Raw genomic sequence first — 26,862 nt, 5'->3', positions numbered from 1 at the left:
TCAGTGATATTAAACCTAATTCTGATTCTGTTTCTGGCATCCGTGTGACTGATACAAAGTATGGGGAAAAGGGGAAAGCCTCAGCCAGATATTTAATGTTGCGGCAGACTCTGCCTTGAATTCAACATTACTCTTGCAGTGACAATTTAATTATGCTAGGCTGCAGTACTTTAAGTAACTATAATTACAAGAGCAAAAACTTGAATTGGAAAAAAAACTTTGCGATTAGGAGCCGAGAACTCTTGCAGATGAACTTCCTTGTAATTTTTGCTCCACTCATCATGAGACTGGTCACTTGGTGACATCAGTCCCGATTCTGTTCCTGAGTGCTCATTACTGAGAAGGGATTACTTAATATGAGACAGAATTAGCAGCAGGCATGGTTGATATATCACCTTGCGCCTTTCAACAAAGGGAGTTATGCTGGGGAAATCAAAAGCTCAACATCTGTGACTCCAGGAGTCCACTGGAGGCTGGCAGCCAAACAAGACAGCCTGACTGGGGATAGAGGACTGTGAATATGCACTGGAAGGGAGGAACGAGGCTTGTTTTGCTATTGTTACTTTGTTGTTTGGTATTCTCTATTTTGTTCGGATTTGTATTGTTCTGCTGACCATTCTGGACATGCTATGTTGTGTCACTTGCAGGCTGCCGCCAGCACATTCTTAAGTGTACTGGTTATTAATACAAACGACCTATTTTATTATATGTTTCGATATACAGTACATCTGATAAATAAATAAATCTGAACCTGAAACTTCTAATCAAAAGTTGGAAATAGTGGCTAATTCTCATTTCTCTCTAAACAGTCTGTGGCATCAAGGCTGACACTGGCGTTAGCTGGAAAATTCATGACTTTTGGCTACAAAGATGATATCAAACTAGGGGGTGCACAATGATGTTGCCTGGACTGGCGAACTTGAGTTATGATTACACTGACTGGGTCTGTTTTCTCTGAGGTAAAGGAGACTGAGAGATGACCTGACAGATGCATACAGAATTACGAAGCATAAACAGTCAGTGTCCGTTTGCAGTGATAGGGGTGTCTACAACTAGAGGGCAAAGACTTAAGGTGAAAGGGAAGAAGTTTAAAGGAGAATTTAAAAATGTGACACAAATAAACCCTTGGTCAAAGAGTTGAGTTACAAGGACACTCAAGAGGTGAGGAGACAATGGGGATAGATAGAGAAGAGATAAATGAACTGCCTCATGTTACTTTAAGTGAATGGGCAGCAGCAGTGAGACATTTACAGCAGCTGAACCTACTGAATATTGAAAGGCCTAGATAGAGTGCACATAAGAGGATGTTTCCTATAGTGGGAAACTGTAGGACCAGAGGGCACAGCCTCAAAATACAAGGATGTCCCTTTACAACAGAGATAAGGAGGAATTTTTTTAGCCAGAAGGTGGTGAATTTGTGGAATTCATTACCATGGACAGCCGTGGAGGCCAAGCCATTGGGTATATTTAAAGTGGAGGTTGGTGTGTTCTTGATTAGTAAGGGTTACAAGGAGAAGGCAGAAGAATGGGGTTAAAAGAGATAATAATCAACCATAATGGAATGGCGAAACAGACTCAATGAGCTGAATGAACAAATTCTGCTCTTGTGTTTTATGGTCTTATCTCAGAAAGTGACGGTATGTGTTGATACCTAACATTGTTTCACTCTTCACTCCTCACTCCCAAGGAATGCTCTTAAGTACAGTGAATATAATGTCACAGTAAGCTTTATTCATTGCCATTTGGATTAGGTACTCACATGAAGTGTTCAGGGTATTCACTTAGTGCCATATCAATGATGTTTATAGCATCGTGGTAGTGCTTCTGGGCTGACAGGAGCAATGCCAATAAGTGTAAAGAGTTCACATCATCCCCCTGCAGCTGCAAGGCTTGTCGGACGTAACCCAATGCTTCTGGGATCTGCAAACAATAAATGAGTGTGGGACAGAGCAAACATCCTGGCATTCAAGGAAATTCTCCTAATTCACCGTGCTCATATTAGCTTTCAGTCTTATAAATGCTGGATTGCCTACTCCTAATGTTCAAACAAACAATTATAATAAAAACCACACTTGGTATGAGTTTGGGGATGGGTAAAAGCAATGGACATTCACAGCTGCCTATGCAATCTTCTCCCACCCCCAACATCAAACTCACCGCCTATTGATTTACATTAAATAAAATTAAATGAGATACTGTATATTTTTTACTGTTTCTGGAGGATTTATTCTCACCTTATGGCAATTTTCCCCTCCTATTTGTTCTCTTGGTTACCTTTTGATCAAAAATTGTATTCCTGCTCCCTCACTGGCTACATTATAATGCTTCTAAAAAGCTATCAATATCAGCAACTAAAGTCATTAATTACTACAAGACCTTTTCTCTAAATGCAACATGCACAAAGTACTGGAGGAACTCAACAGGTCAGGCAGCGTCTATGGAGACGAGTAAACAGTTGGTGTTTTGGGCTGAGATCCTTCATTAGAATCTACTAGTTATTAGATCTGGATGAATGGTGTTGGCCCAAAACATCGACAGTTCATTCCCCTCCATAGATGCCTATCTTGTTGAGTTCCTCCAGCGTTCTGTGTGTGTTACTCTAGATTTCCAGCATGTGGAGAGTCTCTTGTACTTCCCCTAAATGGCCTGGGACAGCACAGGTCAGTGGGTCATATCGTCTGGAGTCATCTGCAGGCCAGACTAGGCAAGGATGTCAGGTTATGTACTCTGAACAGCAATGGTAAATGATGTGACTTTTTACAACAACACTGCACCTTTTGAGAGCACAGATCACCATATTTTTAAATTTACTTCACTATATTCCAAAAACAGGTTTGGAACTCAGTTTTTGCACTGCTGCTTCAATAGCTTACCCACTACAATGTTCTGTTGTCACATCGCTCCAATAAGCAATATTAATGTAGATTAGGCAATAAGGGTCAGCGAGGATGTGCTGAGTCAAAGAGCACCCGGTATCTGTGTTTTAGTTCAGTGCTAAGGCTTAATACTCACCGAAGATTAAAAGAATGGGGGAGCCAATTTCATTGAAACCATTTGAATATTGTAAGGCTTAGATAGAGCAGACAAACAATGTTTCCAATAGTGGGTGAATCTAGTACCAGAGGGCAAAGACTCAGAATAAGATATCCCTTTAGAACAGAGTTGAGGAGGAATTTCTTTACCCAGAGGGGGGTGAATCCGTGGAATTTATTGTCACAAATAGCAGTGGAAGCCAAGTCATTGGGTATATCTAAAGTGGAGGTTGATAGGTTGTTGATTAGTAAGGCATCAAAGAAGACAGAAAAATGGGGCTGAGAAGGAAAGTAAATCAGTCGTGTTGGAACGGCAGGGCTGATTTGATGGTCTAAATAGCCTAATTCTGCTCCTGTGTCTTATGGTTTAAAAAAATTTTGACTGTACCTTAGCAAGTGAGTCACACATAACTGAACATGTCAAAGACAGAAAGGCAAGGCCCAGTTCTTACCTGCCTTGATATGGCAAGTTGAAGAGCCAGGTAGAACGCAGCCAGATGATCAGTTGGAGACAATCCATATGCCCTGAGGTGCAGAAGCACAGAAGCAACAAAATAGTCAACAATGAATAGGAAAGTTTGGTTTTGACTGAACTAAAGAAGTCACTTCTTTGGAGTTGAGCACCACAGAAGTCAGATGCTGTTTCCCATTATTTCCAATCTATGAAACATCAATTCATCAAAAATTGTATTTTTTTATAACAAACCTCACTCATATGCCTTTCTTTTCCTTGTACGTATGTACATCCACCATGCTGTAGGCACATTATGGATGCTGTGTTGTGCTCTAGTGAAAACAAAATGCTGGGAATACTCAGCATCTCCAGAAAGGGAAATAGAGATAGTGTTTAAGGTCAGAGACTAATGTTAACCCTGTTTGTCTCTCCTGATATATTGACTTGGGCTGCTGAGTGTTCCCAGCATTTTAATTTAGAGTTGTTTAGCAGGTGCATTTTTTCCCAGACAATACTGCACTGAACTGAACAGACAACTCGATGGATAAGACAAGTGTATGGACCGTGCTAGATGGGTAACTGAGTGGATGCAACACAAAGCTACACAAGCAACCTAATGACAGTGCACAAACCTAAATGGACAAATCAGAAGACACTGTATTGGGCCAGGTAGACAACCCAGCAGCCACTGGATATCAGCAACTCACTTCACTATGCCTTATGAACAACTTGACTGACACTAAGAATCCGATAGGCACTGTTCTGTACTAAATAAGCAACTTATAGGCATTGCACGTGGACTATGTTATGGATCATTCTACATTAGCAAGAGTGGGCAAATTAGAACATAGAATAATACTGCACAGAACTATAAAACATTTCAGCACAGTACAGGCCCTTCAGCCTATGACGTTGTGCCAACCTTTTAGTCTACTCTGAGATCAATCTAAACCTTCCCTTCAACATAGTTCTCCATTTTTCTTTCGTCCATGTATCTATCTAAGAGACTCCTAGATGCCTATCTACCACTACCACTATCCCTAGCAGCATGATCCACACACCCACCACCCTTTGTGTAAAACTCTGACATCCTCTCCTATACTTTCCTCTGAACACCTTAAAATTATGCTCCCTCATATTGGCTATTTCAGTCCTTGGTAAAGTCTCTGGCTGTCCACTCAATCTATGCTACTTATCATCTTCTACACCTCTATCAAGCCACCTCGCTCCATCTTCACTCCACAGAGAAAAGCCCTAGCTGACTCAATCTATCCTCTTAATACATGCCCTTTAATCTAGGCAGCACCTTGGTAAACCCTGGAATTTAGTAACCAATTTAATTGGGCTTTGCAGCAGGTTTTAACACACAATCTGCTGGAAGAACTCAGCAGGCTGAGCAGCTGGGGGTGTCACTGGGGGTGGAAGAATCGTTGATATTTTGGGTCAAAACACTGCATCAGTATTGTTGCTCTAGATTACTGTATCTGCAGCTCTCATATCTCTTGAGCAAACTTTTGACTGTGGATCACTATTTCTGTTGGAAATGGAACTGGGGGGAGGGTGGTGGTGGGAAGTAAAATTTTCCTTGATTTCTTCTTCAAAATCAGAATAAGGAAGATTCTGATGACGGATCTCGCCCCAAAACATGGACTATTTATCCTCTCCATAGATGCTGCCTGACCTGCTGAGTTCCTCCAGCATTTTGAGTGTGTTGCTCCTCAAAGAAGCCAGTAAACCTGTCCCTTGTCTCGGTGCTGACATCAGTCCCTTGGTGAACAGAGGAACTTCCCAGGATTCCTTCCCATGATTTACCATTTTTTCTTATTCCATGTATGAACTATCAGATTGCTATACAAGCTCCAATTAAGCTCAAAAATAGGTCTCATACTACTGGCAATTCACTGGCACTTAATCGGGAGAAGTGCTGTGCAAGTAAAGCTTGGAAGTAAAATGTCTCATCCATTCTAGTTGTCATGGCAACACTGTGTTGCAGCTATTCCAACACTTAGATTTATATATCCTTTTTTAAAAATCATGCATACCTCTGAAATGCTCGCAGTGCCTTTTTCTGGAGATCTTCTTGCATTCCTTTCAACGTTGCTTTGGGAAAAAAGATCAATAAGTTGTTAATAAAATGTTCATAAGATGTGTGTAAACCCAGTTATAGAGACATGGAGCACTACAGCACAGAAATAGGCTCTTCGGCCCAATTAATCCATGCTGACCTATTATTCTGCCTAGTCCCATCTACCTGCTCACGGACCATAGCCCTCCATACACCTCTAAATTAGTTTTTTTCAGGATTTTTTTGTCCTAATTTATTTATTTTTATTTAGAGACACAGCATGAGAACAGATTCTTCTGGCCCAATGAGTCAGTGGCATCCAATTACACCCACGTGAACAATTAAGCAACGAATCCGTAGGGCTTTGGAATGTGGAAGGAAATTGGAGCACCTGGAGGAAACCCAGCAGTCATGGGGAGAACATAAAACTCCTTACAGACAGTGTCGGAATGGAACCTGGTAGCTGGCGCTGTAATAGCAATATGCTAACTGCTAAACTCCCGTGTTTGGAAGATGGATTAGACAGCAGCACCATGAGGGCTTGAACATGTTAAGGGATGAAACAGCACAGCTGTGCTGTTTGGGCAGTACTGTGGTCTGTATCTGTTAATACTCCTGTAAGTCAGGGGTGCTCTTGGAGGGAGATGACTGATGGCATGAAACCTTTTTTGATATGTTCCACCAGGATTGGCAAAGTACAGCCCTTGGCTATAATGTCTCAAAATGGAGAGATGCATTTCCAACGATCAGAATTTGAAACAGGGGGCATCAAAACTCCAGGGTATTGGGGAGAGAGGGGACAGGGTGAAGAAATACAAGGCACACACCTACTAGATTTATTAAGGCTTATGACTTAAGATTTAGATTGTTCAAATGCATGCCACTACTAAACTCAGTTGGAAGCTTGGTGGCAAACTCCAAAAGAGATAGGAGCAGAATTAGGCTATTTGGCCCATCGAGTTAACCTTCCTCTAAGCTCCTGGAGGTTAGAGGAGGAAAGTTAACTGCAGGGGATTATCCCTTGAGAAATAACCAGTTGGGAGTAGGAATCTTGCAGATTTCAGATTCATTTATTTATCATGCATACATCGAAACATGCAGTGAAATGCATAATTTGCATTAACAATCCAACACCCCCAAGGATGTGTTGGGGGAAGCCTGCAACTACCGCCACACGTTCTGGAACTAACATAGTATGCCCACAATAGACCTTGTGGATATAGATCAGGGCAACAGAGACTAGTCTCAGGATCAGCAATGAGCCTGGGCACCAGGGGCCAATGGTGGAAGGATGCAGTGGGTGGGAGTGCTGGAGATGTTGAGGTGGTGTTGGAAGATGTAGGGCTGGGAGATGGGGTGAGGTAACAAGCTGGAAGGAATTTAAAGGAATGGGCCCTGTTGGAGGTACATGAGGTGTTTAGGGTGGGTGCTGCAACAGTAGGGTCATGGACAAGGCTTGTGAGGATGGTGATAAGAAAGCTGTCATTGTTGTAAATCAGGCTAACCTCTTCACAAAAGTGAAGTTAGGCTGAGAAGCATAATGAGCCTGACCTACATTGAGCCTGACATGTTGACAATCACCATTTTCACCAGGCTGGCAATATCAAGGATAAGAGTGTGTGATAATACCATAATGCCAGGTTAACAAGCTTTACGGGTTTTGAATATATCCTTACCATCCGTGGCCTGGAGACTGTAAGTTAAGCCAAGAGCCAAGAAGCCTTTTGCTCGAAACTCAGGTTTTTCATTGATCTCGGTCACCATTTCAGCAAATTGCTTTGCTTCTCCCAACTTCCGAACAAAGATAAAGATAAGAATCATGTTAAAAGGGAAAAAAAAACCTGATAGTTAAAAAAGACAATGTTATATACCACTGCAGAAATTCTCATTTGCACAATTTATTGATTCTGTTCAATTCAGACATAAAATCCTTCAGGAAAATTATTACTATGGCACTAGCAACAAGTTTAAAGTTCAAAGTAAATTTATTGTCAAAGTACGAATATGTCACCATACATTACCTCGTGATTCATTTTCTTACAGTCATTCAAGTAGGACAAAGAGTCAATCAAAATTACACACAAAGACTGACAAACAGCACATGTACAAAAGACACACTGTACAAATAAAATTAATAATCATATATTATTTAAAATGCTGAGTGGAAAACAAAGGGTGCTGAAGATTGTATGATTTTAATGTTGTTACTCTTACAAATATTATTTTCTTCTCATGTTAGCTTCAACAGGTTCAAGTCCTTGTTATTAACTTTTGTGGAATATCAGATACATTAATATCCTACTACACTGTAATTATTCAGCAAATCTGTCATTTGCTGGCTAAAGAGTCCACATTTTTTCATGACTGCTCATTATCTTCTCATGTAGCTTACACATCTGATACCTTTCTTTAGTTTCTTTGTGTAAAGCTTATTGCTTCCTTGGCTGTGGTCAGGAAATTAAACATAGGCCAGGGATCGTTATAGCTCAGTTATTGGGTTTCTAACCTAGCTGAAATTCTGGCTTCACTGTGATGTTCCAGAATGTCCTTGGTATCTTAAACATAGCATTATTATTACAGCAAACTATTCTGCTGGGGTATAATCTGAAAAGTAAAAGTGCCTGGTGTATTCTAATGTATGTTGACGTGTCAAGGAGTTAAACATCTTATTTTTTAAACTGTAAATCATTTTTTAAAAGAGATCCGGCATGTGGAATTATGACATTGTGGCCATTAGTGAGGGGCAGGACTGGGCAGATCAAAGTTGCAGGGTTCTGTAGTTTTAGACATGGTAGAGTGGGTGAGATTAAAAGGGAAAGGATGATGTTACTTGTTAGGGAAAATGTTACAGCAGTGCTCAGACAGGACAGACTGGAGAGCTCGTCTACTGAGGCTGTATGAGTGGAACCTTATATAAGATATACAGTTCTATATGGTCCTATAACAGGCCCTTCTGGCCCAACAAGCCCATTCTGCCCAATTATATCCATGTAACCAATTAACCTACTAACCTGTATATCTATTTTTGGAATATGGGATGAATCCGGAGCACCCGGGGAAAACCGAAATGGTCATGGTGATAACATAACAAACTCCTTACGGGTACCAGTGGGAATTGAACTAACGATTGCTGGTGTTGTAATAGCATTGCGTTAGCCACTACAATAACGTGGCACCCATGCTTTCTCGTATTTGGATTTCAGAGCTGAAGCACAACTGCAGATCAATAAAACACTCTGAGATAAGGTTTCTCTCCCTTTCTCGACCTATAAGCCTTTAAACCACTTTATTACTGATAATCCCACCAACATGTCACTCTCAGGAATACAGCAACAATTTGGGGGATTATAAGTGTGACCCCATCACAAAGTGATCCAATTATGCCACTTATGGACAATCGTCAATTGGCTGCTAGAATACAGAATTAAAACTCTAGTGCCTGTACTATCGTCTTCCCCTTAGTCTATGAGTTCTCTTGAGAATTGGCTCTTTAGCGGATTCTTCTATCGAAATGCTAGAACCCCGACTTGGGTCAGTGTGAATACAGTAACAGAATCAGAGAGAGGAGGTCACCCAACAGTTGCTCTCCATTTCCACTTTCAGCCTATTGCAAGAATCTAACGAAAAGATTAAAGATTAGCTTTAGTGCCACGTACATTAAAACACACAGTGAAATGCGTTGTTTGTGTCAAACACCAACACAGTCCGAGGATGGTCTGGAGGCAGTCTGCAAGTGTCGCCATACTTGTGCACCAACATAGCATGCCCACTACTCACTAAACCCAACCCATACAGTATTGTGGAAAAGTCTTAGGCACATATGTATATTGAGGATGCCTAAGACTTTTGCACAGTACTGTAGTAACTTTATGTATTGCACTGTACTGCGGCAGCAAAAAAAAATCATGGCGTATGTGAGTGATGATAAACCTGATTCTGATTTGGGTCTCTATTGTGGACTGAGAGTGGGAAGGGTCAGGGAGAAAGGAATCATGGTTGGGAAAAGGGGAGGGAAGAGAGGAGGGAATGGAATGCCCCAGAGAGATATTCTGTAATGATCAATAAACCAGTTGCTTGGAATCAAATGGCCTTGCCTGATGTATCAGGGGTGGGTGTGTCTGTGTCTGTACCTGCACCACCCACACCCACACCCGCACCCCTGGCACTCCTTCTCTGCCACCTACCCCACACCCATCCTGTGGTGCTCCACCCTCATTTGCTCCCTCCAGATTTACAAACTCGCTCTCTACTCCATGTTTACAAATACATTACTGTGCAAGTCTTAGGCACCCTAGCTATATACTGTATATGTGCCTAAGACTTTTTCACAGTATTGCATGCCTTTGGAATGTGGAAAGAAACCAGAGCACCCAGAGGAAACTCACACGGTCACAGGGAAAATGTATAAACTCCTTAGGACAGCAGTGGGAATTGAACCTGCAGCTGATGCCGTAAAGCGTTACGCTAACCGTTACCCTACCACGTCACCCACATGACACGAACAGAAAGTATCAAGGAACACTGCACATCAAGTAATTTGTATTGTACATAACTACAAGACTGAGATGGCAAGAAGCATCTTCACATATGGTGGAGAACCTTTGGCATACCTGACCCAAGAGAGGTTCGATGGCTGGATGCATTCAGTATGGAGAGTGATAGATTTTTAGAAGGTAATGGAATCAAGTAGCCAGTGTAAAAAATTGACGATGAATTAAAATATTAGATCAGGATTTATTGAATGCAGTAAGAAGACAGAGAATTTAAATGCTTAAGAAACAGTCAGAGGGATAGCGAAAGGAAGAGTTTGTATAATTGGTGGTTTAATAGTCCTTCCAAGGTAATAAACAATGAACTTTGTTGACTGCAATTCGAAAGTGCAATTGTGATGAGCACACAAGATCCCATAGTTATTGTTGATATGATTAGCTGGATAATCAATTACTTAAAAGATAAAAAGATTAACTTTATTTGTCAAAAACAAGAGAAAATCTGCAGATGCTAGAAATCCAAGCAACACACACATACAAAATGCTGGAGGAACTCAACAGTTCAGGCAGCATTTATGGAAAAAAGTAGAGTCGATGTTTCAGGCTGAGACCCTTCAGCAGGACTGGAGGAAAAAAGCCGAGGAGTAGATTTAAAAGGTGGAGAGAGGGGAGAGAGAAACACAAAGTGATAGGTAAAACCTGAAGGGGAGGGATGAAGTAAAGAACTGGGAAGTTGATTGGTGAAAAAGATACAGGGCTGGAGAAGAGGGAGTCTGATAGAAGAGGACAGATGGCCGTGGAAGAAAGAAAAAAGGGGGGGAGCACCAGAGGGAGGCAATTAGCGGGCAAGGAGATAAGGTGAGAGAGGGAAAAGGGGATGGAAAATGGTTAAGGACGGTGGGGAGGCATTATCGGAAGTTGGAGAAATCGATATTCATGTCATCAGGCTGGAGGGTGCCCAGATGGAATATAAGGTCTTGTTCCTCCAACCTAAGTGTGGCCTCATCATGACAGTGGAGGAGGCCATGGATAGATATCGAAATGGGAATGGGAAGCGGAATTAAAATGTGTGGCCATTGAAATGGGGAGGGGGAAAGGGGGAAGGGGGGAGAAGGGAGAGAGCGGGGAGCGTGAGGGGGAGAGAGAGGGAGGGGGAAGGGAAGGGGAAGGGAAGGGAAAGGGGAGAGGGAGAGGGGGAAAGGGAGGGGGAAAGGGAGGGGGAGGGGGAGGGGGAGGGGGAGGGGGAGGGGGGAGAGGGGGAGGAAGAGATATCTTTTATGTGATTTTTTTCCCCAAAGGCTGAAACCATTTGAAATACTTCAGCTCCTTCCTTAATCCAAGTTTCATTAACTTGTGCCTACAAATGACAAGAGACAGAAGTCATTTATTATCATAAATTAAAGGCTATGTGTCCAATTATACCACCAGTTCAGGTGCTTTCACTCAGCAATTCATTAACACGTGTCTCCCCCTCAACAATAACGAAGATCAACCAATTAGGCAATGATTAATTCCGCATTAAAAATACACCATGCAATATACAAAACATACACATACCATTTCACTTTGTCCTCCTATCTGCCTTTGAAAATGAGCTAAAGAAGCTGCAGTGTTACATTATTCCGAACAGTGTCATCTGGGACATTTGAATCAAGCAATACTTGCCTCGCCCTCTCCAGAAATCACTGAAACTGGAGAGGGAGCGTTTCATCAGTACTGACTAATCCCATTCCTTCATCAAATAGACCATAAGATAAGGGAACTGAATTAGGCCATTCAGCCCCTCAGGTTTGCTTCACCATTCCATCATAGCTGATTTATTACCCCCTTAACCTCATTCTCCTGCCTTCTCCCCATAATCTTTGAGACACTTACTAATCAGGAACCTATCAACCTCTGCTTTAAATGTATCCAATGACTTGGCCTCCACAGCCATTTGTGGCAATAAATTCCACAGATTCACCACCCTCTGGCTAAAGAAATTTCTCCTCATTTCATTAACCATAGACTAGATGAGCCAAAGGGCCTGTTTCTGTGCTGTAGCACTTTATGACCCTATGACGTACATTGAAACATGCAGTGAAACATGTCATTTGTGTTAAAACCCAACACCTAGGGAAGGCTGGGGCCAGTCCGCAAGGGTTGCCACACATGTTGGGGCCAACATAACATGCTACAATGTTTAGCAGAACACAAGCAAAAAAAAAAACAAGAAGAGCAAAACAAGACACTTGCCTCCATCTCAGCCACCCACTCAATCACTCACACAGCTATACCTCCAACCCCAGGACACGTTGCCTCTCGAGTACTTGATTCTGCAGTTCATGCCACCAGATTGGAGGCTACCCAATCAGAATATAAGGTGTTGCTCCTCCAACCTGAGTGTGGCCTCATCCTGGCAGTGGAGGAAGCCATGGATGGACTGACATGTTGGAATGGGAATGGGAAGTAGTACTGAAATGGATGGCCACTGGGAAATCCTGCTTTTTGTGGCAAACGGAGCGAAGATGCTCGATGAAGTAGTCTCCCAATCTATGTCAGGACTCAAGCAGGATTTCCCAAGTATCTGCATATTTCTGTCAAACAATAAGAAACTTTTTAGGCTCTAACTGCTTTGTGAAGAATGTAATTCCCTCCCCTTTACAGGTTCTTTCTCAGGCTCTCATTTCTCTCTTTTGGCAGAGGCCCTCAGATCTAGTAGGAGAATCAAAATCAGAATCAGGTTTATTATCACTGACATATTTGTTATACTTGTAGTTTTGTGGCAGCAGTTGAGTACAATTAATAAAATATACTATAAATTATAGTAAGGAAAAATATATACAGTACATAAGTTAAAAATGTACTGTAAAAAGAGATCAAGTATAGTGAGGTGGTGTTCGTGGGTTCATTGTATGTTCAGAAATCTGATGGTAGAGGGAAAGAAGCTGTTCCTAAATTGTTGAGTTCACACTTAAGTCTCTAAGCTACTGATGGTATCAATGAGAAAAGAGCATGTACTGGGTGGTGGGGGTCGTTATTTGATGGATGACGCCTTTCTGAGGCATCGCCTGTTTTAGATGTCCTTCATGGTGGGGCGGTCATGTCATGGAGTTGTTCAGTTTACAATCCTCTGAACCTTTTTTCAATCCTGTGCGTAGAGCTTCTATATGAGATGGCAGGGTCAGATTAAAATTAATCAATAAATCTGCCAGACAGTAGTACCATACCTATATTCTGAGGGCCTTGCGCCTGCCCCTCAACACTGAAACGCTAGTGACAACACTGTCTGCAATTCAATGAGTTCCAGTCTAACTATACTGAACTCACAGAATGCTGAGCAGCTCAAACCAGTCACACTGCTGATCAAAGCTTTGGCTTATAAAGGATGATGTAATAAAATAAATCCACAGGGAGAGCCAATATATTCGCAGACACCTTCACAAAGGGATGCGGAGTCTGTAAAACAATAGCTGTGTACACTTAAACTCTGGTCAGCTCCGCTAAAATTTTGCTTAAAAAAAAGTAAATTTTAAAAAGAATCCTCTTCAATTTTCTCCCTATTCTCCATGTACTCTGTTCTCCGAATGATAAATAAGCAGCCCTATAAAAACCTGGTTAGACCACACTTGAAATACTGTGTTTGGGTTCCGGTCACCTCATAGGAAAGATGTAGAAACTTTACAGAGGGTGCAAAGCACATTTACATAGTGCTGCATGGAATAGACAGCATGTCTTAGGAGGAAAAGTTGAGCGAGCTGGGGTTATTCTCTTTGGAGCAAAGGAGGATGAGCAGTAACCTGATAGGGGTGTACAATATGCTAAGAGGCATAGATCCAATGGATAGTCAGAAACTTTTCCCCAGGGTGGAAATAGCTAATACCAAAGGGCATAATTTTAAGGTAATTGGAGGAAAGTATAGGGCAGATGTCAGAGGCAAGTATTTTTTTTACACAGAGAGTAGTGGATGTGTGGAACGTGCTACACTGCCAGGTGTGGCAGTACAAAAGCAGATAATTAGGGACATTTAAGAGATTCTTAAATAGAGACATGAATCATTAAAAAAAAGGAGGGCAATGTGAGAGGGAAGGGTTGATTGATCTTACAGTTAAAAGGTCAGCACAAGATCGTGGGCCAAAGGGCCTAGACTCTGGCGTAGTGTCCTTTGTTCTAAGTTATTTGTTTTGTGACTGCAATAAGAAGCTTTTGTAATGTGCTAGTATATGGCAGCAGCGGTGACCTGCGGCAGGGCAGAGATGGATTCTTGCTGTAATAATGGGTGGGTGAGGTACAGAAGTGTGAGGGTGATGGAAGAAGTGAGGTTGGCCTCAAAGACTGAATGTCTAGAGACAGCATAAGATTAGGTCATTAGCTGAGCACAGAATACTGACTAATTGGGAAGTTGGGAAGAGGGCACCATACTATTAAGGAAGAAATGATCCTGGAGTCCATGGACTCACTTTTAAGGACTCTACAACTCATGTTTTGAGTATTATTTATCTACCTATTTATTGTATTTGCACAGTTTGCCTTCTTTTGCACATTGGTTGTTTGTCAGTCTTTGTGTGTAGTTTTTCATTGATACTATTGTATTTCTTTGTCTTACTGTGAATGCCCACAAGAAATTAATCTCATGATAGGATATGACTTCATATACATGATAAAATATTTTATTTTGACTTTAAGGGGTGATGGTGGAAACAGATCTAATAGAGGCATTCAAAAGGCTTTAATAAAGGTATATGAACAGGCAGGTAACAGAGGAATCCAGATCAAATTTACTTTGAGCTTGAATATTGAACTTTGGAGTATGTGAAGTAGTTCTGGTAATAGATGTAACTAGTAAACCCTGCATGTCTGATCTACCCAAGCCTCGCCTCCACTTCTCTGCCAGTTCCACGTGCCTCTCGGTTACCATTTTAAAGCATTTGGAGGAGACGTGGTGATAAGTAACATCAACTACAGAGGAAAGAAGTCAACAGCAGAGAGGACAACGCAGAGGATTGGGGAAAGGAAAGGATATGGGAAGGGCAAAGGTGGTGCAGTGGCCATGGCAACTGCTAAATATGAGATGGGTGCAGCACCTATGGCTGGGTGTGGTGCATGAAATGAGGTGCTGGAGAAACTCAGAGGACCAGGCAGTATCTGTGGAGGGAAATGGACAGATGCTATTTCAGGTTGAGATCTTCAATTTGTACTGTAAGATAGAGAGGAGGTAGTCAGTATAAAGAGGAGGGGGAGGGATGGGCCAAGAGGTGACAAGTGGATCCAGGTGAGAGTGGGTTTGTGGGCAGATGGAGTACGGTGAGAACAGAAGGGTGAAGGTAATGACATGGGTTAAGAGGTAATGTGTGTACAGTTGTTTGGAGTTGGTAGCATTACAGAGGTTGGGCCTTGAGTGGGATTGTCATTTTTCTTCTCGTTAATTTCCTTTATATTTACTTATATGTTTGTATAGTCTCATGTTTGTCTAAATGTTCAGTAGATTTCCAGTAATTTGTAGTATATCTGGTTCTGGATTTTTGTAGTTTCTTTGTCTGTAAAGTTTGGACTCACGGAAAGATAAATCAAAGCCGCTCTTGTTGTCTCGTAAGCTGCTATTATCACAGAATTTCCTAATCTATCCAGTTTGAACTAGTTCTCAGTATAAATACTGGCCACAAGGTAGTTCTTTAGAACAGGGAACAGTATAATACAATACAGCCCCTTCGGCCCACGATGTTGGAACATAGTATATTACAATACATGTCATGCTGATGTTTTAACCTACTCCAGAGTCAATCTAACCCTTCCCTCCTGCATAGCCCACCAATTATTTTTCATCCATGTGCCTATCTACATGTTACTTATGTCTCCATAATGAACCTGCCTCCACTATCACCCCTGGCAGTGCGTTCCGCACACTCACCAATATCTGAGTAAGAAACCTACTTCCGACATCCCCCATATACGTATTTGAAAATTAGGTTCCCTTGTATTAGCCATTTACACCCTGGGAAAACGTCTCTGGCTGTCCACTTGATCTATGCCTGTTATCCCCTTGTACACCTCTATCATGTTATTAATATAGTTCTTTGCTCTTTTCCTTGTTCTTTTTCTTTCCTCCTTACTTACATTAAAATGAGTTGGTTCAGTTAAAGTTAGTTCCCTACTGCTGTGTTACTTCCTTGCAGTGCTTTGCTGTTATTTCTTTGTTATCAGCATCTAATAAAACAGCTGTAACCAAAACATATGTGTCTCATTCTTGACTTCCGAAGAACCTTCTGGACAATATTATCTCCAGGTCTAACACTTAAGACTAGTGTCAAGGGATATTTGGAAAACACAAGGTTACGTAGGGAGAACAACATTTAGTCCTTCATCAGGACTGGAAAGGAAAGGTGCAGAAACCAAAATAAGGAGGTGGGGGGAGTGAAAGAGGTACAACCTGGCCAGTGATAGGCGAGACCAGGTATGCACATATAGGGGGATGATTATTACATAAAACAGTGCTGTTATTTAAAATCAGTAAAGGCTCAGCAAAGGGAAAAAGTCGGATATAATAAATAGGACTAACAGTTTCTGGCAGTTGGACTTCAGTGATAACAGTATTGTCCATTACAGAATATCATCAGTAACAACAAATTGGGCCAACGGTTACAAATAAGAGGGTGAGGTACAGGCAAGTAGAGCAGCAGTTACAAGTATGAATCACCAGATATCATCACAGGGTTAATAGTTATAGGAACATTGTTGACAAACATAATAAGTAGGACTGTGAGTGACAGAAACAGGGCCATCACTTGTAATCAATAAGGCCTTTAGTTCCTGGCAAGAAGTCTGCAGATGTAATAAATGACCCTGTCACTTACGTGGAACAGGACCGTCATTTATAATCATGAGGGTTCAAGTTACCAAGCAATTGAGCTGTATGCTACAGGCAATTGAGTCACTAGGCACAGGCAATCAAGCCGCCAATTAACAGAACAGATTACAATCTATCTGGATGCATTACAGTTTAGTGTGGTAGCTATGATGTTGTGGACATCACTGAGTCATGGCTGAAAGAAGGTCATAGCTGGGAGCTTAACATCCAAGGATACAAAGGCAGATGAACTTAATAAGTATTTTGTGTGTCAGTCTTCACTGTGGAAGACACCAGCAGTATGTCAGAAATTCAAGAGTGTCAGGGAACAGAAGTGAGTATAGTTGCTGTTACTCAGGAGAAGGGGTTTGGGAAACTGAAAGGTCTGAAGGCAGATAAGTGACCTGGACTAGATGGACAACACCGCAGCATTCTGAAAGAGGTAACTGAAAAGACTGACGAAGCAACAGTAGTGATCTTTCAAGAAAAAGAGCTTTGGTCAGCAGCCAATCCAGACATCGGAAGTTTGGAGAGGAGGGGACTTCAATCGGAGGATAAAAAGGCAGGAGTGGGTCGCGGCAGTGAGAAAGAACTTTGACCAGCGACCAACTGGCATTTGGGATTGATTAGTAAGAACAAGTTAAAGGAAGGCAGGGGGGCAGAGTCAGAGTGGTGAACTCGAGGCTTTAGATCTTTTGAGGTTTCAACGAAGAGGGGCTTCACTCAGAGAAAGCAAAGGAGAGAAAAGCTCAAGTTTTTTTCCCTTCTCTTTTTATATCTGCTTAGCTAGGACAGTAGAGATGCTAGGCCAGATAGTGAAATGCCCCACTTGCGGGATGTGGGAAAGCAGGGAGACCTTCAGTGTCCCTGACAACTATAACTCTGAGAAGTACTTCCAGGTGCATCTTCTAACAAACCGTGTCAAGGAGTTGGAGCTGGAGCAATCCTTGCTGATTTGATATGATGCAAATAACACATTTCACTGTATGTTTCAACATACATGTGACAAATAAAGCTAATCTATTCTTTTATCAAAGACCCTACCATCCCATATACTCTCTCTTGTCCCCCTTCCCATCAGGCAGAAGGTACAAAAAGCCTGAAGGCTTATACCATCACTGTCAAGGACAGCTTCTATCCTGTTGTTATAAGACTATTGAATTTTTCTATGGTACAATATGACTGACTCTTGATCTCACTATCTACCACGTTGTGACTTTGCACCATATTGACCTACCTGCACAGCACTTATTCTGTAATTTTATTCTCTAGAATAAAAGATTATGATAAAGGTTTGACTGACTGATTTATTATCCTTCTCAACTCCATTCTCCTGCCTTCTCCCCAAAACCTTTGATGCCCTGACTAATCAAGAACCTATCAGCCTCTGCTTTAAATATACTCAATGACTTCGCCTCCACAGCTGTCTGAGGAAATGGGTTCCACAGATTCACCACCCACTGGCTACACAAATTTCTCCGCTTCCCTGTTCTAAACATTCAAAGATTCAAATATGTATGCAATAAACAACTCTGAGATATGTCTTCCACAGACCGCCACAAAGCAATGAAACCCCATGGAAGAAAACATCAAACACCAATGCACAAGAAAAAGAACAAATTGTGCAAACGGCGAAAAAGCAGCAAAAAACACAGAATACAAAATATCAAAATATAGAGACATTAAAACAATCTAGGAATATTCAGTTTAGTTCAGTTCAATTTAGTGCTGTCTTTCATTCATTTCAAGCCGCAGAGCCGATACGCTCCACAAACCTTGTTGATTAAACCTTGCCCAAAACTCAAAACTCTGGTAGCGTCAAGCAAGAAGAGAGACTAGACAAACACAGGCAGACACCTGCTTGTCTTCTGCTCTCATTCCTGCTAATTTCAATCTTGCTCAATCTTTTAATCAGTGAGATCGGCAAGAAATGGAGTTGATCATGGGCTCTCCAGGCCACACATTCTGCTCAAAACCTCATCAAACTCCCTTGAAGACAGCAAAGAACTAGATCGCTCAGTCGCCCCGAAAACAGGTTCCGACTGCATGCAGCTTAGTAGCAGAATCATATTTGAAAGAAGAAGTAAAAGAAGCAACTTCGTGAACTGTCTGAAGGACGTCATCTTTGGTCGTGTTGTTCGCTGGCTCCATCCTTGCATTCTATGGCTGTACCCTCTGGTCCTAGACTCTCCCACTATTGGAAGCAGACACTCCACATCCACTCTGTCAAGGACTTTCAATATTTAGTAGGTTTCCATGAGGCCCTCCTCATTCTTTTAAATTCCAGTGAGTACAAGACCAAATCCCAATAAACTTTTTTTTCAAAATAAACTTTATTCATAATGAAAGATTATTTACAAGAATTATTTACCATTCAATGCATTTTCACTTTTTACATACATAGTCAGTGTTCACACACTTTAACAGCACTGGTGCCACTCGTGGCAATTTCAGGTGGTATAATAACTACTACAATAATTGAGGAGCTTCCTCACTTCACCTGGCTCCTCCCTCATCGAGACCAACCCTGCATCATGGTCCTTCCCAAATGAGCCCTTGTGGTGACTGCCCCAAGTTTCAGTGTGTCCCTCAGCGCGGATTCCTGTGGCCTGGAATATGCCGGTTGGCAGCATTCCTCCACAGACATCTCGAAGAGCTGGCAGACCAACAAGTTCTGGTCCAACTATAGAGTGAATTTCACCAAGCTGATGATCTGCCAGCAGCACTGGATGTTTGTCTCCGTGCTTGCCCCTGGAAACAGTCCATAGGTCAGAGAGTCCTCTGTCATGCTGCTGCACATCTTTCTCGATGCCCTCTTCGTAAACCCACAGTCTGCAAAGAAGTGAGCTACAGTCTCTTCCCCACTACAGTCACCCTGTGGGTAGCGGGCTGTGGCGATGATGCTCTGGGCATGCAGGAAGGATCTAACATGACTGGGACGGCCCCTCTCACTGCCAGCCATGTATGGTCTTGGTGAGACCTGGTGATGAAGCATTCTGTCAGTTGCTCTAGACACTCAGGAACACACCTACTGTATCCATTGAGTCCTTCTCCTGCAGTATCTGCACGATGTTCTGTGCTGACCACTGCCTGATTACCTTGTGGTCAAAGGGTTTGGTCTGGAAGAATGTTTTCGTGAAGAACTGATAGTGTGGCAACGTACAGCTGACTGGGACATTGCACAGCAAAAGGGCAAGACCCATCATTTGCAACATTGAGGACAGATAAAAACTTGGCATGAAGTGGTACTTGGTGCTCACATACTTAGGCTCCACGCACAGCCTGATGCAGCCACACACAAAGGCGGTCATCAGGATGAAGGCAACACTGGCTATGTTTATATCCCCTGCTGTGAAGGGACTTGTGCATGGTGACCCGTCTTACCTGCTCCATCTTGGATCCCCAGGTAAACCTGAAGAATCGGATGATTCCCAAACTGGAGGAGTGGAGGATGGGCCACACCTGCACCAAGTACGGTGGTGCTGAGAGCACCTCACATCTGATGACCAGGTTCTTCCCAGTTATTTACAGGGAGCACCCTCCCCCCAGTCCCAATTTCTGCTTTACTTTCCCAGTCCACTCCTCCAATTCTTGTTGCATGTCTTGGCCCTCCAGCACGTTCACGTAATCAGACTTGGTGGTGAAGGGGACTCTGGATCAGTCGGGCCAGCTGCCAAAAAGCATACCCTCGCTCTTTGTGCGGTTAACCCTGGCCCCTGATGTCAACTCAAACTGGTCGCAGATGCTGATCTCGTATCTGAGCAGAAGACAGTGACCTCCCTATGTACAGGGAGGTTTCACTTGGGTTACTCCACTGTTCAGCAGCCTCACCCTTCTTATGCTCTTGTTCTTCCTGATGGCTTCGGCAAAGGGTTCTATACAACACACAAACAAGTCAAGGGAGAATGGGCAACACTGCCTGACTCCAGACTTGATGGGAAAGTTACCTGTTTTCCAACCATTGACTTGGACTCTACTACTGATGTACATGTTGAGCAGCTGGATCCAATTCCCAATTCCCTCACAAAATCCCACTTTGGAGAGTACATCCATCACGTATGGGTGTGATATCCTAGCGAAGGTTTTCTCCTGGTCCAAGCTGACCAGGCAGGCATCCACCCCATGTTCTGCATGTAGATGATGGTGTCTCTCAGCAGCATGTGGCTGCCAAATATCTTCCTGCCAGATACAGCACAGGTTTGGTCTGGGTGGATCACCTATCCTAGAGCAGACTTGACACGGATTGCTATGGCCTTGGACACACTCAAGAGTGAAATGGGTCTCCGATTCTTAATGTCATCTCTTTCCCTCTTCTCCTTGTAGGTGTGAGGGTAATGATGACATTCCTCATGCCAGCTAGAAGCATAGCATTCAGCCAGTAAGCCATTGCTTCTGGGAGTTTTATTTGAGTCAAAGGAATGGATGGAGCCAGTCAGCTCCTCCAGGGTCAGTGGCTGGTCCATACCCTCCCGCTTGCTATCATCTAATACTTCCTTGATAGACGACAGGAAGTTCTGGGAGGCTGTGGTTTCTGTGGTCTTTCTATCATATAGACTGGCATAGAAGGACTTACGGAGCCTCAATATGTCCATCTTTGAGGATGCTACTCCGCTATCCTCATCCTTAAGGCTGTGGATCACAGAGGTTCTCCTGTGAACCTTTAGGAAGAAGAAACGTGTGCACATAAGCCCAGAGCCAACAAGTACTTCTCATACATTAACTCTTTCATTCCTAGGATCATTCTCATAAAACATTGCACATGTGGGGCCCAAAACCGCTCACAAGACTCCACATCTCATCGACATCTTAATGTAACAATGTAAAATCAACACCTTAATGTTTAGAGAATCCACAATGCTTACCCAGTGAAGAGATCCAATGCACAATTTGGTAGCGAGGAGTGGGATTGTGGGATCATCTGGTTTGAGTCTGATACATTCTCTAAGTACTCTCACTGCCCGTGCAGACTACGAGAGACAACATTGAATGGAAGTAATTTACATTAGAACAAAGAAATACAGTAGAATCAATGAAAAACTACACACAAAGACTGACAAACAACCAATGTGCAAAAGAATACAAACTGTGCAAATACAGAAATAATAATAAATAAATAATAAATACTGAGATTATGAGTTGTAGGGTCTTTGAAAGTGTGTCCTTAGGCTGTGGAATCAGTTCAGAGTTCAGTATTTATCCTCTAACCTACAACAAATTATTTGGTCATTATCTCGTATCTGTTTATGAGACCTTGCTGTGTGCAAATTAGCTCCCTACACCTTATTATTAGCAGTGGTAAGAGAATGTTCATTTCTACAGTGCCTTTGATGTTCCCAAAGCACTTTATGGTTAACTAAGACTTTCTAAGGTGCAATTACCAATGTAAGGTGCAAAATACTCAATAGTCAGCAACAAAGTCAAATGAACAGCAATGAGATAAATAACTAGAGGAATCACGTTACTTTCGTGAACTAAATGATAATTATTGTTGAGGACACCACATAAACTCCTTCACCTGAAAATGCAGACAGAGTCTCATGTGAAATCCAGCTTCACTGAAACTTAATGAATATTGAAAGGCCTAGATACGGTGGATGTGGAACATAAACAGACAGGCGGCTGTGAAATCCAAGTCATTTAAAGCAGAGGCTGATAGGTTCTTGATTAGTAAGTGCATCAAAGGTTACGGGGAGAAGGTCTGCAAATGGGGTTGTGAGCAAAAAAAAATAAGCCATGATCAAATGGTAGAGCAAACTTGGTGGATCACTAAAACATTCTCTCCCTTTCTCTACTTATGGTCTTATGATCTAGTAGAAATCTGAGGGCCCAAGTGTTCACAGTGTAGTTGATTTCTTGAATGAGGGGCCAGAAGTGATGGAGACAGGAACAGTAACAATACTTCAGAGGCACCTTGAATGAACTGAGCATAGATTCTTGATTAATAAGGGCATCTAAGGCTACAGTGAGAAGGCAGGAGAATGTAGCTGAGAGGGATAATAAATCATACAGGGTAGACTCAATGAGCTGAATGACCTAATTCTGCTCCTATGCCTTATGGTCTATTATGGTCTCATACACAGCGTAGTTCATGCAAAAACTGTAAATTGTTTTGACAGTGGCCATTTTACTTGATTCAACCAGAAACAAATTGCATTCCTCACATTTATTTAATTACCACTAACCTTGCCAGCAGCCATCAGAGACAATGCAAACTGGTACCAAAGGTGAAACTCCTCAAACGTAAACTTCATTGCTCGTTCCAAGCACTAGAATTGAAAATAAACACTTTAATTTCAAAATCTGTCACAGCTCACATTACATGATGCTAGAATCAACAATAAGATTCCCCTCAAGTTATAATCATGGGCTGATGCCTCCAAATCAGAATCAGGTTTATTATCAATAACACGTCACAAAATTTGTTGTTTTGCGGCAGCAGTACAGTGCAATACATAAAAATTACTATAAATTACAGTAAGAATATATTTTAAAAAGAGCAAAAGAGAACAAAATAGTGTTCATGGTCTGTTCAGAAATCTGAAGGGGGAAGGGGAAAGAATCTGCTCCTGAAGTGTCTTTAAGCTCCTGTACCTCCACCTCAATGGTAGTAACAAAAAGAGGGCATATTCTGGATGGTGTGGGTCCTTCATGTTGGGTGTTACCTTCTTGAGGCACAGCCTTTTGAAGATGTCATTGATGGTGGGGAGACTAGTGCTCATGAAGGAGCTGGCTAAGTCTTCAGCTTTCTGAGGCTTTTTTCTGATCCCTTACCTTGGAACCTTCATATCAGGTAGTCATGCAACCAGTCAGAATGCTCTCCATAGTACATCTATGGAAATTTGCTCCAATCTCCTCAAAATGGCATGCCTTCTTCATGACTGCATGAATATCTTGGGCCCAGGATGGATTTTCTGAAATGTTACTGATATCTTAGATGGCAATGAGGAGATGTACAAGAGAGATAGATTGGCTGGTGAGGGTATTCCAACAACAAGTTTGCACTTAACATTGGAGGACCAAGAAACTGATTGTGGACTTCAGGGAGGGGGCAGTTGAGAGAACACACACCAGTCCTTATTGAGGGGTCAGCAGTGGAAAGGGTGAGCAGTTTCAAGTCTGTGGGCATCAGCGTCTCAGAGGATATATCCTGGGCCCACCATATTGATGCAGTCACAAAAAAGGGATGCCAGCGGCTATACTGAATTAGGAGTTTGAGATGACCTGGTATGTCACCAAAGACTCTCGCAAATTTCTACAGATATACCACAGAGAGCTTTCTGACTGGTTGCATTATCGTTGGTATGGAGGCACCAAAGCATAGTATCGTAAGAGGCTGCAGGGTTGTATCAACCAGCTCCATCATGGCACATCTCTCTATCATTGAGGACAAGAAGGCAGCAACTATCATTAAAGACCCTGACCATCCAGGATGTGTTTTATGATCTTATTCATATCATTACTACTATCATGGAAGTGTACAGGAGCCTGAAGACCCACACTCAACATTTTAGGAACAACTTCTTCCCTTCTGCCATCAGACTTCTGAATGGTCCATGAACCAATGAAAACCACTTCGCTATTCCTCTTTCGCACTTTTCAAAATTGGAACTTACTGTAATTTACTATGCCTGCACTGTATTTCTGCCACAAAACAACAAAGTTCACAAATTATTTCAATGATAATAAACCTTATTCTGATCCAAGGGAAATTTGAGGAAATGGAAGTGATAAATGAAATGTAAATGAAAATGAAGGGCTGATGTTCATTGTGACTCCTGATATAATCCTAAAAATGGCAGGGGTACCTTGTATAAACACCTCCCCCAACAACAGCTAGCAATAATAAATATTATTCCCATTTTACTAGCACCTTTAACGTAGCAAAATATCACAAATCATTTCTAAGTACATCCTGTCTGGCTGCCTGTTTATTCCCTCAATCTTAAATCAGAAAGTTGACTGTGAAGTCTCATTCTTGGAATTGAGGACACAGACTGAACAATAGTTATATTCTACTTTTTGACCTGATCAGTTCAAGTTTTACTTATCCTCGAAAGGCAGTTGACTACACCGCCAACCTTATCCCTAACCCCTGTACTATTTTACTTAGTCACAGAGAGAGAACACAAGAGACAGGCCCCTCCACTCATAATTGTCCATGTGACCAAGGTATTATAAAGCTAAGTCCATTTCTCAGCACTTAGCTTATGTACCTCTAAACTCTTATCATCCATGTACCTATCCGCATATTCGTATATACTTAATGTTCCTGCCTCAACTACTTCCTCTGGCAGCTGATTTCATATATAAGACCATAATACATAGCAGGAGAATTAGCCCATTTGGCTCACTGAGTTTGCTCTGCCACTCAAATATGGCCAATTTATTTTCTCTCTCAACCCCATTCTTGACTTCTCCCCTTATCCTTTGACACCCTTAGTAATCAAGAACCTATCAAACACCGCTTTTACCTTATGTGTTGTGACAAGAATACACATAGATAAGATGTTAGCTGTCCTGTGTGATCAGCAGTTGGTCTGCCACCTGTCTTCAAGAGAGAGATAAGGAACACAATGAAACAGCATCTGGAGATGTGTAATGAAGGGACGGGAGAGAGAGGGCTGTCTGGGGCGGCTCCCCCTTTGAACCCTGAACTGTTTGAAGTGATGGACAGGCGATACCCCAGCAGGGGGATAAAAAGGGACAGGTTCGCTAAGGCAGGACACGACACCTGAGGTAACGAGACCCTGGAAGTGGTGCACCTCTCACGAGTCGGTGGGACGTACTGGACCTTAAACGCACAGGGTGGAAAGGTACGATCAGCGGGAACCCGGTGTGTGTCCACCCTCGCTTGGGTGCCGGGTTCACTGCAGAGGATCGACCGCATCTGGAAGAGGGGTCACAGTCGGTGACCTCAGGTGACATCACCAAGGACCTGCCCGAAAGCTGCTTGTGAGCCATATCGCCGGTCTGTGAGTGGAAGCCGTGTCTGAATGATCAGTCGTTCCCGTTCTCTCTCTCTCTCCCCCCACGTCGTCCATCGCCATGGCAACGATTACTGCGAACTGAACTACTAAATTGGACTGAACTTTGTGTCACTTTGAAATTGGTTATTTATCCCTAGACAACGATAGAGCTTGATTGATGCTGTTATCTTAATTCTGTGCACATGAGTGTTTATCATTGCTGAACTGTTGCATTTATTATCCTTTCGATTACTGTGTTGCTTGTTTCTTTAATAAAACTTTCTTAGTTCTAGTAATCCAGACTCCAACTGAGTGATCCATTTCTGCTGGTTTGGCAACCCAGTTACGGGGTTCGTAACAGTGTAAAAAACTTGCTTCTCAGGTTTTCTTTAAATGTCTGTTTTTGCACTACTTATTTTAATTTAACTATTTTATATATATTTATTGTAATTCAGTTTTTTTCTATACTGTTGCCACAAAGTTAGCCAATTTCACAACATATGCCAGTGATATTAAACCTGATTCTTATTAGACCTTTCACCTCTAACCTTAAAACAATGGTCTCTAGTTTTTGATTTCCCCAAGCCTGAGAAAAAGACCGCTCGCCCTATCTATACCCCTCATGACTTCATATATGACCATGAGATTATCCCTCAGTTTCCTGAGCAAAGACCTAGTCTGTTGAAAACTCAGTTTGCTGAGGACTTAATTGTCAATTGTCCAAATGCTACACATTCTGTTCTGTATAGTGATGTTTCTAATACTCCTTATTCCAAACCTTCTCAAATTGGTCCTTGTTCTTGATTTCCAACTGCTGGATACAATCTGCGTTTAATGATCTTGTTATACCTTTTCATAACTTTAAACACAATTCTCACAATTTAGAAATAATTGGAGAGAGGAAGTGGAAAGGTAAACCTGAATGACTTGTGGAAGATATGCTGATAGGGTGGAGACAGATGAAGTCTAGGAGATCGTTTAGGATAGATCCCAAGCTGCATAATTCCTTAATGTAAGCAGTTAAGCGATGAC

The 26,862-nt window shown here is 42.2% G+C and overlaps 1 protein-coding gene across 2 annotated transcripts in view; it reads right to left on the bottom strand.

Moving 5' to 3' along the window:
- The window catches only part of ttc7b (tetratricopeptide repeat domain 7B), a 470,264-nt gene that overhangs the window by 220,233 nt on the left and 223,169 nt on the right, over positions 1 to 26,862 (bottom strand). For both annotated transcript variants that reach the window (XM_072272880.1, XM_072272891.1), the window contains exons 10-15: positions 23,047 to 23,130; positions 21,727 to 21,831; positions 7,228 to 7,342; positions 5,529 to 5,586; positions 3,485 to 3,557; positions 1,760 to 1,920 (exon numbers count right to left, since the gene is read on the bottom strand). In XM_072272880.1, the coding sequence (XP_072128981.1) occupies positions 1,760 to 1,920; positions 3,485 to 3,557; positions 5,529 to 5,586; positions 7,228 to 7,342; positions 21,727 to 21,831; positions 23,047 to 23,130 (596 nt within the window). The remainder of the gene's footprint in view (positions 1 to 1,759; positions 1,921 to 3,484; positions 3,558 to 5,528; positions 5,587 to 7,227; positions 7,343 to 21,726; positions 21,832 to 23,046; positions 23,131 to 26,862) is intronic.

The sequence above is a fragment of the Mobula birostris genome, chromosome 1, assembly GCF_030028105.1.
Source record: "Mobula birostris isolate sMobBir1 chromosome 1, sMobBir1.hap1, whole genome shotgun sequence".
NCBI lineage: Eukaryota > Metazoa > Chordata > Chondrichthyes > Myliobatiformes > Myliobatidae > Mobula > Mobula birostris.
Note: the sequence above shows the minus strand (reverse complement) of the source record. Positions and strands in the feature narration are given on the sequence as shown.